This window comes from Salvelinus sp. IW2-2015, linkage group LG15 (genome assembly GCF_002910315.2).
Source record: "Salvelinus sp. IW2-2015 linkage group LG15, ASM291031v2, whole genome shotgun sequence".
NCBI classification, from domain to species: domain Eukaryota; kingdom Metazoa; phylum Chordata; class Actinopteri; order Salmoniformes; family Salmonidae; genus Salvelinus; species Salvelinus sp. IW2-2015.
In genome coordinates this window covers 26,568,417-26,582,442 of record NC_036855.1, presented here as the reverse complement: position 1 = coordinate 26,582,442, position 14,026 = coordinate 26,568,417, and the positions used below count along the sequence as shown (strand labels likewise).

General features: G+C 42.7%; 2 protein-coding genes across 2 annotated transcripts; both read right to left on the bottom strand.

Annotated features, from left to right (window-relative positions):
- Positions 1–36: 36 nt before the first annotated feature.
- On the bottom strand, positions 37–2,997 carry dnaaf6 (dynein axonemal assembly factor 6). Its single transcript, XM_024003270.1, has 6 exons — positions 2,638–2,997; positions 2,321–2,390; positions 1,863–1,959; positions 1,635–1,731; positions 1,262–1,347; positions 37–474 (listed from the first exon to the last, which is right to left on the bottom strand). Exons 1-6 carry the CDS (start codon positions 2,728–2,730, stop codon positions 342–344), a joined length of 576 nt encoding a protein of 191 aa, XP_023859038.1. The 5' UTR covers positions 2,731–2,997; the 3' UTR covers positions 37–341.
- Positions 2,998–3,731: 734 nt separating this feature from the next.
- LOC111975093 (G protein-activated inward rectifier potassium channel 3) lies at positions 3,732–13,756 on the bottom strand. The gene is made up of 8 exons (XM_024003264.2): positions 13,037–13,756; positions 11,052–11,447; positions 10,137–10,347; positions 9,409–9,610; positions 8,837–9,029; positions 6,123–6,320; positions 5,632–5,762; positions 3,732–5,138 (listed from the first exon to the last, which is right to left on the bottom strand). Exons 2-8 carry the CDS (start codon positions 11,338–11,340, stop codon positions 4,863–4,865), a joined length of 1,500 nt encoding a protein of 499 aa, XP_023859032.1. The 5' UTR covers positions 11,341–11,447; positions 13,037–13,756; the 3' UTR covers positions 3,732–4,862.
- Between the last annotated feature and the right edge of the window lie 270 nt (positions 13,757–14,026).

Sequence of the window (14,026 nt, the reverse complement as noted above, 5' to 3'; positions counted from 1 at the left end):
GGTGAATATAGCACAAGGAGGAAAATAAACCAGACAAATGTATTTATTGAAACGCTGCCAATATTTTTCATGGAACAGAAAAATATATATTCAATGAACAGATTAAATGGTCAGACTTTATAATGAAATAGCCATCTCTTCTGCTTCATGACTGAAGACAGAGGCTCTGCTCTCACCTGTGCACAGGTCAGGTATGTAGGAACTGAAGGAACCCCTAGATAGATAGAGACTTCAGGACTTCAGGAACCCATAACCACATGCACGTGTCCTCCAAGATTTGCTTAATTTCCTCTCGAGTTCAGTTTGCTCCTCAATTATTTTTCCTTTCTCCTAACTTTCTCTCATCGTTGCAGGTTGATTTGGTCCATGAGGCGGTTCATTGGTAGAGTGACCTCCAGCTCCTGTCTTTCACTGTAGAACTGGGCTTTTCCATCCTGACTGTGGACTGGGTGAGGAAGATGTAGGCCCAGTTTACTGTGTGGAGAGAGAAGAAAGGATTTAAAGCTAGACTCCTTAATTGCTACATCCATTTTTGGACTTTTGAATTAATTATATAAACCCATTGATTCTTGAAGACTATAACTTATAAATGCCTTATTTTACTGTTATTTTACTGCTGCACTCTGATTATTTGTTATTTTTTACTTATCTATTTACTTAACAATTATTTTTCTTAAAACGGCATTGTTGGTTAAGGGCTTGTAAGTAAGCATTTCACTGTAAGGTCTACTACACCTGTTGTATTCGGCACATGTGACAAATAAAATTTGATTTGATCTTAGTTAAACTGTCATACCCCATCAGAACCTAACATGTAAACAAACGCTATATAGCCTCAAAACATGGTTAAAACGATAAATCCTTGCATCCATAGCCCTGTCTTGTTAATTTGAGAGTTCTTACATTTTTTCCAGGCCCATTCTTTTTTTATCAAAACAGAGGGGGGGGTGTCCGCTTTGTTATGGTTTCAATTAAGGATTCTAGCTTTAATGAGTAAAATAGATATGAGAGAAAGAAAGAGCGAGAGACAGAAATACATAGTGAGTGTGAGAGAGAGAGAGAGAGAGAGAGAGATGACGACACGTGCTTTAGATAGAGATAAATATAGAGATAAAGCATTCTTTATGAAGAAAGAAGGAGCAAGAGAGGAGGTCAGTAAATAGTAGCAAATAGTTTTCTGACTGTGGATAGAAAGTCTGAAACTCTTTACAGAAGGATGGCGGGCAGGCAACATTCTAAAGAATTTTCTAAAGAATCTTACAAGTTTGGCGTTCGCAGATCAAGGAATTTCTCCCTCACATCCAAGACTACATCTGTTGCTTTGGTGTCTGGCAGTTTGATTTTCACCTGAGGAGATAAAGTTTATATTATTATTATATTATTGTTCTGTACGATAAATTTCAGATGGGTGTAATAGACTCCAAAAAACTTGCCCTCAACCCAGATGGAGCACATTCTATTCATCTATTCAAGCCAAGTAATAGACGCAAGAAGATGTAACATTGCATTACAGAGCACAACACTGTAGCTACATGGTTACCAATAGCATAGAATTACATACAGGATCCTATAGAATTATGTATAGAATCCTATAGAATTACGTATAGAATGAATTATAGGATCTCTATGGTTACCAGCATGCTGTCACAGCACATGGAAGAGGGATCCTTTCTGCTCATCCCAAGAAACACGTCCTCTGTCCCAACATTCTGCTTCAGCAATATGTCATACCTGAACACACACACACGTTCCCCAGCCAACAACAATGACGAAGAAATCAGATGTGAGGGATGGGAGTACCAATTGCATTGTCTGGAATGTTGTTTTCTTTTTCATGGTYATAGACTGCAAACTTGACTTACTCAGGCTTTGGCCGGGTGTCTGTGAGGTCATCAAACTGTGACCCCTCTGTCACCTCCTCCTCACTCCAGATGGCTTTACTGTCCTTCTTGGTGTAGGCTGTTGTAACCATAGAATTAGTCATTTCATAGGATCTCTATAGTTGTAACTTCATTTTAAAAATATATATTTAACCTTTATTTAAAGTAGYCAAGTCAGTTAATAACAAATTCTTACTACCCCGGCCAAACCCTAACCCGAATGACACTGGGCCAATTGTGCGCCGCCCTATGGGACTCCCAATCACGGCCAGTTGTGATACAGCCTGGAATCGAACCAGGGTCTCTAGCACTGAGATGCATTGCCTTAGACCACTGCACCACTCGAGAGCCCCAACATACACAGCTTGTTACTGTTTACATCCCAAAATGGCACCCTATTCCATAACTTTTTTGGTACAGGCCATCTGATAAAAACATACCTGATTTGTTGGAAGCAGGTGAAGGGAGACCAATATCTCCAGGTCCCATTACGGTGGATGATGTCATATTCTGTTCAGAAAATATTTCAAAGAATAAATCACTTTCAAAGACTGACATAGAAAGCAAGCGCAAAGTAGCTATTGTCACATATCTAACGTTAACTAGCTGCATGATCATCGGTTTTTGCTAGCATGCTAACTGGACAAGTTATTACAGTTTGTTTGCCAAAACCAATTTTATTAGCTAGTTTGTTTACGCAAAACTAACGTTGGAGAAGTGCAGCTCATCTCAATGATTAACGTTAGCAATGCCTTACACTACAATTATATTCATCATCCTCGTCCCGCGTGGATAAGAGGGCAGAGAGCGCTTGTAGATTCTGGACTGATGACAACCCCTCCATTGACATTGTGAAAGAATATTCACTTGCTCGAGCAAAGGCTTCACAAAGTCAGCTAACGTTAGCAAGTTACAACAAACAATATTGCTGGATACGTCAATCTCGCGTTAAACCTAATGGCTAATCTCTGTGTACCTAAAATAGGCGAATCAAGATTATCTAAACAAAATAAATTCACAGCGACAGGATATATTCCTGTCCCAAAGGGGAACGTCAAATATTTTTTATAACTAAACCTATCTGTGGGAATGTGTCGGGCAACTGTTTCCAGGGAGATGGTCGCTCAGCTTTTTTCGATGCCATGGAAACCGCGACTACGTCATCTTGTGGGAGTGACGAGAACCAAGTTTAAGTAGAGTCACAGAACCTTCCAGACTGGTACTCGTGTACTCCGATCTGAAAAACAATATAGGAAAAAACTCAAGCCAGCTAATCAGACGAGGTTAGGTTAAACGTATTCATTATTTTCAGATCTACAGGAATGACTAAGGGTTTGGAGGAATTCAGCACATCGGTCTTTGATAATCTGGTCCTCAGCATTCATTGAACCTTTATTCCTTTCTGGGTACCTGCCCTCTTGTTGCCGTGTTCACGTATTAGTCAGACCTGTTAACTCCTTGTACCTACGTGACCAGGCCGTTCAACCAAGTCGGACATTTCCGAGTTTCCTAGTTCCGACTTGCAATTGAATGCAGCATTAGACCCCTGTTACCTAGGAGACAGAGGGAGGGGACCCATGACCGTGCGATGCAACAGGCCTGAGCACTTTAGTGCCACAATGTGAACAAAATAGTCTCTTCTCACAGATGCTGTGCCGAATGAGTGACCTGGCAAACTTCTGATCCGTCAAGTACTGCCAGTGCACAGAATGTCTCAACCCCAAAAAAATAACATTTACACAAATGGACAGATTTTCAGTGAAACAGTGAATACTCCCAAGGATAAATAGTGCAAATTGCAGATTACCACACTGATAAAAGTGAGAGCAAAGAGGAAGAAAGTGGGTGTGGAATATAGTTTATTAATTTTGATAGATAATAATTCAGATTTTTTAAATATTAAAAACATCAAGTAAAAAGGCTCATATGTACACAGCAGCAGAAGCAGGAGGTTGGGGTGAGCAGAGCGGAACACAGTTGTGCTTAAATCCTAAGAGGCTATAGAAAGAAAATATTTCATTGTGCTACTTACTTTCTACGTGAAAGCACACAGAAACATTCCCAAGAGAGAAAATACTTGGTTTTGTTGGATGAACACTTCCACTAGTCTCCAGTTGGGACATCTTCAGTGACAAGCTACAGTACATATGATGTAACCCTTTAAAATTGTTAACACAGTAATGATTCTACATCTAAATTAATCACAAAATGGTGGTTGTTTTAATGTGATCATAATGTACACTTCTATATAATCTTTTAAAAACAATCCTTGTTTTTTTTGTTTAGAGATAAAGAGATTTAGAGATACTATTTCAATTGATTCCTTGATATGCTCTATACATGCTAAAGTGAAAAACCATACATGTTCTCTTCTATGACGCTATCCATAATACATCATTCCTTTTATACATCGACTCCCCAATTCAGCCAACACATGACATGCTTCTCTTTCTATCTCTCTGAACGTTCCAGAACGTTCCAAAACACCGTTCTCTTTCTATGTCTCTGAACATTCCATTATATCACCTGGCTGAACAACATCCTCTTTCCTGACAAAGAATTGTCAATACTTAATTCTTAAAATTAAAATAAATAAAAAAAGTGAATTAATTAATATAATGTATGTTGTTGGCAGAGGATATTGGAGCTATAACAATAGAATATAATTATAGTAAAGCACAGACATTCATGGTAACAATCAAATATCACCAGAGAAATTAAAGACAAAATTGAATTGATATAATTTGTCATGTTCAAGTCAATGTTATCCAACACAGCAACAAAGGAGCAAAATGGACCATTTAAACCACCCAACTCTCCCTTGGGGAAAAAATGTTCTATGGCTGTATGTTATACATTAGCTAAAAGTAATTTACAGTACTGCAGTTGTGGTTCATCCTGTCATGACATTTATAGTACTGTGGACCAGGGCTCTGCTCAAAATAAGTGCACTGCATAGGGGATAGGGTGCCCCAATCTACTTTAGGCCTCTGATTCTGACTGGTCAGTGGTGACACTTCCATTCAACTCCCCTGGACCGGATTGTTCTTCTATTCCAGTGATCTCACCAACAATAAATGAAACAGGGCCAACAACCCCTCCTTTCCCATTGTCTAGCTGCTTCCCTGATTGATTGGTCAGAGAAGATCCCTCCCATTTCTCTTCGTCCAATTTACTGGAGATCGACCAATAGAGATGAGCCTCCAATCGGGCCGCAGCCAATGAGAGTTCGTGCGCTGAGCAAGAGGGAGTGTCCACCTACAGAAGAGAGGGGTATGAGTGGCGGTTACTGTATCAGACAACTTGGAAAATAACTTTCAGAATCAGGGTAAAATAATTTTAGTGACATGACAAGAGTAAGTGAGGAGACATGCCAGACTGACAAATAGGGGGGGCTGTTATTTTATTATTTATTTATGTAGTAAACATTGTTGCCATTTCATTTGTTATTGCTATCTTTTGAGTAATTCCATGAGCTGTCATTGTGTCCTTATCATCCATTGTGCTCTGTGCATATACTTAGATTGCATTGCAGTGTTACTGTAATTCCAAAAGTGTACATTCAGATTTTCATTTTCTTTAGTTGTTGTGTTGTTCTGTACTAGTGGCAGTGATCACATGGTACATGATTAAAAGCAGCGGACCGTCATTGTCCATTCCTTTCCACATGTTGAATTGCCACGCAGCAGGTTATATCTAACAGCATCCCTGCTGCTTTTAGCCTTTCTGGAGTGTTTGTGTGTGTTCTTACCTCAAAGGTTTGATGGAAGGCGCCATAGTCAATGTCAAAGAAGCCTTCGGCCAGTGACATCATCGGACTAAACCTGTGACCCCACTGGACCTCGTCTGCCAGGTAAGAGCTCCGCGCCTGGCACGTCATACCTGGGGGTACCAACACATACGCACACACACACACTTTATAAGAACACATTAACCTCCCCTGGCAGCGCCCCTTCAGCTGCTATGATGACTAAGCAAATCTTTTCTCAGTGGGCAGGAAAGCCACTTCCACTTCCATGTCATGGTGCACCCATAGAGATCCTATAATTGGCACCCTATTCTGGTCACACAACTTTTTACCAGAGCCTTATGGGAACCTGAAGTAACTGTAAGCGGAATGCGTCGTTGATTCACTGAAAATGAACAGTAAATAGTAGAGTCGGTTGCCTGTCTTTCATAGTGTGCCGTTTGAAAAACTTGTTTTAGAATAAGTTGCCATTTGGGACTCAACCATGGACTAACCAGTGGCCTCCACCATTCCCTCCAGGATAACAACCATCTCAAAGTCATCCTTCTCCAGCTGGCCCTGAGACATGTCCCAGAAGGGCGAGCGGCAGTCGATCTCGTGGGAGATGACCAGTGGAGACACCAGAAACAGGCGGTCGTCCCCAGTCTCAAAACCCACACTGATGTCTGTCTGATCCAGAGGGATAAATTCACCTGGAGAGGGGGAGAGAGATGGAGAAGGGGAGAAAGGGGGACAAGAGAGAGAAGTGAGTTATAAAACTTTGAGGGACGGTTTCCTGGATACAGATTAAGCCTAGTCCTGAGGGACGTCCCAACCCACTTTACATGCGACCTCTTCCCTCCTCCACTCCCCCTCGCTCGGGAAAGGCTCCCTTGGGGAAACGTCATACATACGTCACCGAGTGTTCACTCCAAGTGAAGGGAGGAAGAGAAGATGATTATTTGGAACGGAATGCAGCCCTGGACAACAAAAAAATACTGAATCAATCATCAAATCTATAAAGCCCTTTTTACATCAGCTGATGTCACAAAGTGCTTTACAGAAAGCCAGCCTAAAACCCAGAGAGCAAGCGATGCAGATGAAGCAGCACAGTGGCTAGGAAAAAACAAGAACCAGGCTCCGAGGGGGTGGCCAGTCCTCTTCTGGGTGTACCGGGTAGAGATTTAAGAGTACCTGTGGCTATTACGGCCAGATCGGTTATCAATACACAATGCTTCCCACAGTTGTGTCAAGTTGGCTGGATGTCCTTTGGGTGGTGGACCATTCTTGATGCACACAGGAAACTGGAGCGTGAAAAACCCAGGAGTGTTGCCATTCTTGACACAAACTGGTGCGCCTGGCACCTACTACCATACTTTGTTCAAAGGCACTTAAATCTTTTGTCTTGCCCATTCACCCTCTGAATGGCACACATACGCAATCCATGTCTCAATTGTCTCAAGGCCTAGAAATCCTTCTTTAACCTGTCTCCTCCCCTCCTCTGATTGAAGTGGATTTAACAAGTAACATCAATAAGCGATCATACAGTGCATTCGTACCCCTTCCTTTTTCCACATTTTGCTACGTTACAGCCTTATTCTAAAATTGATAAAATTATTTATTTTCCTTCATCAATCTACACACAATACCCTATAATGACAAGGTGAAAACAGGTTTTTATAAATGTTTGCTAATTTATTAAAAATAAAAACAACTTTTTTACAGAAAATAACTTTATTTTTATTTTTACAAACTGGATATATTCATACCCTTTGTTATGGTAAATGTAATTGATTGGAACTTTTTTGGAAATGCACACACCTGTCTACAGTATATAAGGTCCCACAGTTGACAATGCATGTCAGAGAAAAAACCAAGCCATGAGGTCGAAGGACTGTGGCCTCCATCATTCTTAAATTGAAGAAGTTTGGAACCACGACCAAACTGAGCAATCAAAGGAGAAGGGCCTTGGTCAGGGAGGTGACCAAGAACTCGATGGTCACTCTGACAGAGGTCCAGAGTTCCTCTGTTGAGATGGGAGAACCTTCCAGAAGGACAACCATCTCTGCAGGACTCCACCAATCAGGCCATTATGGTAGAGCGGCCAGACGGAAGCAATCAGTAAAAGGCACATGACAGCCCCCTTGGAGTTTACCAAAAGGCACCTAAAGGACTCTCAGACCAAGATTCTCTGGTTTGGTGAAACCAAGATTAAACTCTTTGGCCTGAATGCTAAGCGTCACGTCTGGAGGAAACCTTTCACTATCCCTACGGTGAAGCGTGGTGGCAGCAGTTAAATAAAGGTTAGATGAATAAAATAAAAATGTTTTTCAGCGGCAGGGACTGGGAGACTAGTCAGGATCGAGGCAAAGATGAACGGAGCAAAGTACAGAGAGATCCTTGATGAAAACCTGCTCCAGAGCGCTCAGGACATCAGACTGTGGCGAAGGTTCACTTTCCAACAGGACAACAACCCTAAGCACACAGCCAAGACAACGCAGGAGTGGCTTCGGGACAAGTCTCTGAATGTCCTTGAGTGGTCCAGCCAGAGCTCTGAGTTGAACCCGATCGAACATCTCTGGAGACCTTAAAATAGCTGTGCAGCGACGCTCCCCATCCAACCTGACAGAGCTTGAGAGGATCTGCAAAGAAGAATGGAAGAAACTCCCCAAATACAGGTGTGCCAAGCTTGTAGCGTCATACCCAAGACTCGAGGCTTTAATCGATGCCAAAGGTGATTCAACAAAGTACTGAGTAAAAGGGTCAGAAAACTTATGTAAATGTGATATTTCCATTATTTATTTTTTATACATTGCAAAATGTTCTACAATCTAGTTTTTGCTTTGTCATTATGGGGTATTGTGTGTAGATTGAGGGCGGAAAAAAACTATTTAATCCATTTTTAAATAAGGCTGTAACGTAACAAAATGTTGAAAAAGTAAAGGGGTCTGAATACTTTCCAAATGCATTGTAGCTTTCACCTGGATTCACGTGGTCAGTCTATGTAATGGAAAGAGCCATAATATGTTGTACACAGTATATCACTTCCATACTAGAAAATAACATGTGGAGTGTTCTTGTTTGTATCTCAAATGGCACTCCATTCCCCATGTAGTGCACTAATTCTAACTGGGGCCATAGAGCTCTGGTCAAAAGTAGTGCACTATATAGGTAATAGGCATTTGGGATGCAGACCCTTGTATGGCGGTTGATTGTATACTAGCCTCACCTTCCTGAGTCTGTTTAGACTTGATGAGTTTGGCCCTCATGTTGGCTCCTACAATGTGTGAGCTGCGCAGGTCTCCCACCCGGAACATCAGACACAGTCTGTCGTCTCTCAGAGAGATCACTGCATTCTTAGAYAACACCAGGGTCTCCGCKCGCTTATTGGGCTGAGAGATCTTCACAAACATACAGCCCACCTGAGGAGAAGAAGATCACTTCATTGTCCAAACAAAAGTCCAATGGAAATGTCACTTCCGCTTCATCCCAACAGCTCCAAAAGGCATAGACGGAGAAAAGGTCCTTTTTAAAGGGGCAGCTTTTTGATATGATTACAAGTTCATCAAACTATTTGTACAACGGAGAGAAACAGATGTGATTGTATTAGTGTCAGAATATGTCCTTAGGGTACAGTAAAAAATACAGTAGGGACTGTATGGGCCTGCATCTCAAACGGCACCCTATTCCTGATATAGTGCACTACTTTTAACCAGAGCCTTTGACCAGAACACTATGGGCCCTGGTCAAAATTAGTTCACTACGTAGGGAACCATTAGGGGTGCAATCAATGAGTCTCACCATGAAGGCGTTGACCATAGATCCCAGTATGGCCTGGAGCAGGAGCAGCATGGTGCCCACTGGACACTGGTCAGTGATGACACGGTGGCCGTAACCAATGGTGGTCTCTGTCTCGATGGAGAAGAGGAAGGCAGAGATGAAGCCGTTCACGTTGTTGACGCACGGTGTCCATGTCTCATCCTCCAGATGATCTAGATCCCCTCTGGGAGGGGAGAAACCACATTTTTTATTATGTTGTTTTTGTAAATTGTGTACATGCAGGGTTCCCTTGTAAAAGAAACCTTGGTCTCAATGGGACTCTGCTAAAATAAAGGTGAAATAAATACAAATAGGGGGAGGTGGAGAAGGGAGCAGTGGAAAGAGAGAAAGTGAGGGAGAGAGAGAGAGAGAGAGAGAGTGAGAGAGAGAGGAGAGGAAGAGAGGAGTGGAAGAGAGAGAGAGAGAGGAGAGGAAGAGAGGAGTGGAAGAGAGAGAGAGAGGAGAGGAAGAGAGGAGTGGAAAAGAGAGAGGAAGAGAGGAAGAGAGAGAGAGGAGCAAACAAAAATATAGGTTGTGAAAAACTATCCATTTACTAATATACTTGCTCTACAGAGAAGAAATTGCATCATGTAGAGTGACTCTGAAATGGCATCCCATTCCCTATATAGTGCACTATAGGAGAATAGGGTGTCATTTGGGACTATCCAAAGTGTCCTCTGGCCTGCTGTCTGTCTGTCTGTCCCTCTCACCGGAGGTAGGCTATCAGGTACCAAATGGCCCCGAAGAAGAGCCAGGTGATGGCGTAGGCCATGACGAAGACAAAAAGTGAGCAGCGCCAGTTGAGGTCCACCAGCGTGGTGAAGATATCTGTCAGATAACGGTACGTCTCCCTCATGTTGCCGTGTGAAACGTTACAGCGACCATTCTTCTCCACATAGCGCTGAGTCTTACGTCTCTTGGCTGCAGGCAGGAAACAAGGCCAGGAAGGGAGGGAGGGGGAGAGAGAGAGAAAGAGAGAGAGAGAAAGAGGAGTGAGACAGGGAAAGACTACAGTGACATATCGGCAGTAGAACTATGGGACTAAGGGAACGAGCAATAGGAAGATGGGTTGGGGGGGAGAAACCAGAGGAACAGGCATTTTACACAGGAGGGGAGGAGGGTAGAGGAGGAGGGGGGTAGAAGTGGAGGAGGGGAGGGGTTAGAGGAGGGAGGGGGTAAAGCAGCAAGAGGGGGGTAGAGGTGGAGGAGGTAGAGGTAGAGGAGGAGGAGGGAGAGAGAAGATGCATTCAATAACCACCTATCTGCAGACTGTAGAGAGCCAGAGAGAACACAGAGTGCATCCCAAATGGCACCCTAATATATAGGAAATAGGGTGTAATTTGGGATTTAGCCTGTCTGTCAGTGTAAATCATTTAAAGCCAAACACAAAACCTTACATTGGTCACAGAACACTGTCAGACGGTCGCTTAGTAACCTCTCGTTCTAGATAGATTCACTCTCGTGGCGCCAACAATGTCTCAGGGCAGAAAAGAAGAACAGTCCTGGGAGAGAAAGTGTGCGTTCCAAATGGCCCCTTACTCACTACATAGTGCCCTACTTTTGACCAGAGCAGATAGGGTGCCAATTTTGGACACCGATAAAGGCAACAGCACTACACTACTCACCCCAGCCAAATCTACCCCTCTCCTTCTCCACCACCCGAGGCAGCTTCTTAACGTACTCCTCGGATGCTGCATTGGCCTGCCTCTCTGCCAACTTGGACTTCCACGATCTGTTAACGCCAGGCTGGGCGGTATCCGTGGTAACCACATGGCCCAGATCCTCAGACACATCAAACACTCCGGTGGAGGCCGTCACCTCGGTAGCCTCTTCCACTGGTCCCTTCGCTTTCTCCACCACGGGCAGAGAGAGGGACTCTGGCCGCGAGGTGAAGGCAGAGTCTTCAAGCGCCATCGGGAATGATGGTGTATGTGTGTTTACTGAGTTTTTGATAATCTCCCCTATGGCAGACTCTGTCCACTGGTTATTGACTGTTTAATCCGGTTCTTTACGTTAAGGTCCTAGGATACAAAACAAGAAGGGGGAAATTGATCCGAATTATTATTGTGAGGTCATAGAAATGTGGGGTATTTTGAGGGCTCTGCATGCTGCATATATGTTCTACAGAGAGTGTTGAAGGGCCAGTGTTGAGCAGAACTTATGCCCTTCACTACACTGAATAACACTATGTTTTCATCCCAAACGGCAACCTATTCCTTTTATAGTATGCTACTTTTGAACAGAGCCCTATGGACAAAATAAGTGCACTATAGGAATTAGGGTGGCATTTGGGAAGTAGTCTTCTGTCCCTCAAGAAATGGTCCTGACTCAATACCCATGTCTCTATCTGTCCTTGACTCAATACCCATGTCTCTATCTGTCCTTGACTCAATACCCATGTCTCTATCTGTCCTTGACTCAATACCCCATGGTCTTCTATCTGTCGTGACTCAATACCCATTGTCTCCATCTGTCCTTGACTCAAATACCCATGTCTCTATCTGTCCTGACTCAATACCCATGTCTCGATCTGTCTCCTTGACTCAATACCCATGTCTCCTATCTGTCCTTGACTCAAATACCCATGTCTCATCTGTCCTTGACTCAATACCCATGTCTCTATCTGTCCTTGACTCAATACCCATGTCTCCATCTGTCCTTGACTCAATACCCATGTCTCCATCTGTCCTTGACTCAATACCCATGTCTCCATCTGTCCTTGACTCAATACCCATGTCCTTATCTGTCCTCTATCTGTCCTTGACTCAATACCCATGTCTCCATCTGTCCTTGACTCAATACCCATGTCTCTATCTGTCCTTGACTCAATACCCATGTCTCTATCTGTCCTTGACTCAACTTTCTCTGCACAAACTCTCCTATTACCTTCAGTACAGTCTAATCTATATTAATGGAATAGGTCAGATGTTACAGAGAGGAATGAGTGAAGCCCCGATCTACGTCCCAAATGGCACCATATTTCCTATGTAGTGCACTACTTTTGATTAGGGGGTCCATTGGGCTCTGGACAAAAGTAATGAAGGGACTAGGGTGCCATTTGAGAGTCAGAGCTGAATAATTCCACTGACAAGGACAGATTGGTTATTTCTCCTGTCTGACTGTGGGGGATGGGGAAAGTGAATTTGGTCCGAGAAAGAGTCACATATTGCCGATGCTATACATATAGCCTTAAGAATAAGGTCATTCGATTGGTCATGCATAGCCTGTGTCTGTGCCTGTCTGTTATGGGAGCACAATAAATTACAGGAATTACAGGAAGGAGGCTATTATTTCTCAGAAAACGTACAATGTCACTTTTAACGTATTCTGTAATATAGGCCTATATGAACACAAAACAGCAATAAGACAGGTTCCATTCTAATACTGTGCATAATCACCGTGTTACGTATAAAATGGAGCCCGGTTTCCTACAGTGATATAAAACACTACCTGGATAGAATATTCGGTAACTAAACGCGTGGGGTGATGGAATAGCCTATAGCCTACGGTGTTGACTATTCAACAATGACGCATTAAACATTTCTTAATGTATTCGATTAGAAAATACACATTTATCAATTATAAAGAAAACAACAGTGATTTATCTTACCTGTAGTGGGGTTTGTCCCGCTTTCATCTGGTAATTGCCTTATCCTATTTAAAATAATATCCCGTCCCTTTATTTATTTATAAAGGACCTTACAGATGAGTGGATGGTCCAAGAGTGAGCCTCGGAGATCGTCCGCTCAGGTTCGATCATCCGACAAAAATTTTTATGTTTACCATCGGCTCTGCTGATCAGGAGGGTGTTCGACGCAGCATCAGTTCAGTCCTCTACTCTCTCAACAGAAAACAAAGGCAACCCCAACCAAACGACTCTGCTTTTTAGATGTCTGTAATCCTCAATGAARAGCGTGCTCACAAATAGCATATTCTTATATTTTCCAAGTTTGTCTTCAAAGAGTTTAAAATGGTGGCAGTTCGTCCGTACAGACCATTGGGTATAGACAGTGCAGCCAGCAGCAGCGATCCGCATCAGATAAAATTGTATGAATTACCYGCAGCTGCGCAGGTGTTAGATTATGGGAGCGACAGTCGAGGAGGATGCTGTCATCACCATCATTCATAAACCATCACCCAGATTCATGATCACGACAGGCATTAGATATMTAAACCATTGTGCTGTTTTGTCAACTGTTTTACACATATGGTAAAGTCTGGACATTTAGATGCCGATGATGTGAGGAGGCATTTACAACCCGAGGTTGCTATAGAGACCATTTTATGATCCAGTTGACCTATTCTTCAATAGGCTTGCAGAAGGTCGTAATGATATTCCGTCTGTGGAGGATGACGTTTTGAAAATAAATGAATTCATATCCATGTGAAACAACCAGTTTCTGAACAGCCAAATAGCCTAACAGCATTTCAATTACAGTTTTTAATACTGTTTTTCAGAAATAATTGGTCTTCTGATGCATTCAATGGTTAATTACATTTAGGCTATTATTTTTTTATTATAAGGCTTTATTTGTTGTATTATTAGGTCGCCTCTGTGTGCAATACTACTTCCAATGCAGCAGGTGACGCACCTTTTCTG

Bases quoted from the DNA above. Each gene is read 5' to 3' on its own strand.
- dnaaf6 (XM_024003270.1), bottom strand. From the start codon at position 2,730: ATGTCAATGGAGGGGTTGTCATCAGTCCAGAATCTACAAGCGCTCTCT. The intron at 1,732-1,862 runs GTAAGTCAAGTT...GTGTGTGTTCAG, and splicing joins GACACCCGGCCAAAGCCTGA to GTATGACATATTGCTGAAGC. The intron at 475-1,261 runs GTAAGATTCTTT...CTCTCCACACAG, and splicing joins GATCTGCGAACGCCAAACTT to TAAACTGGGCCTACATCTTC.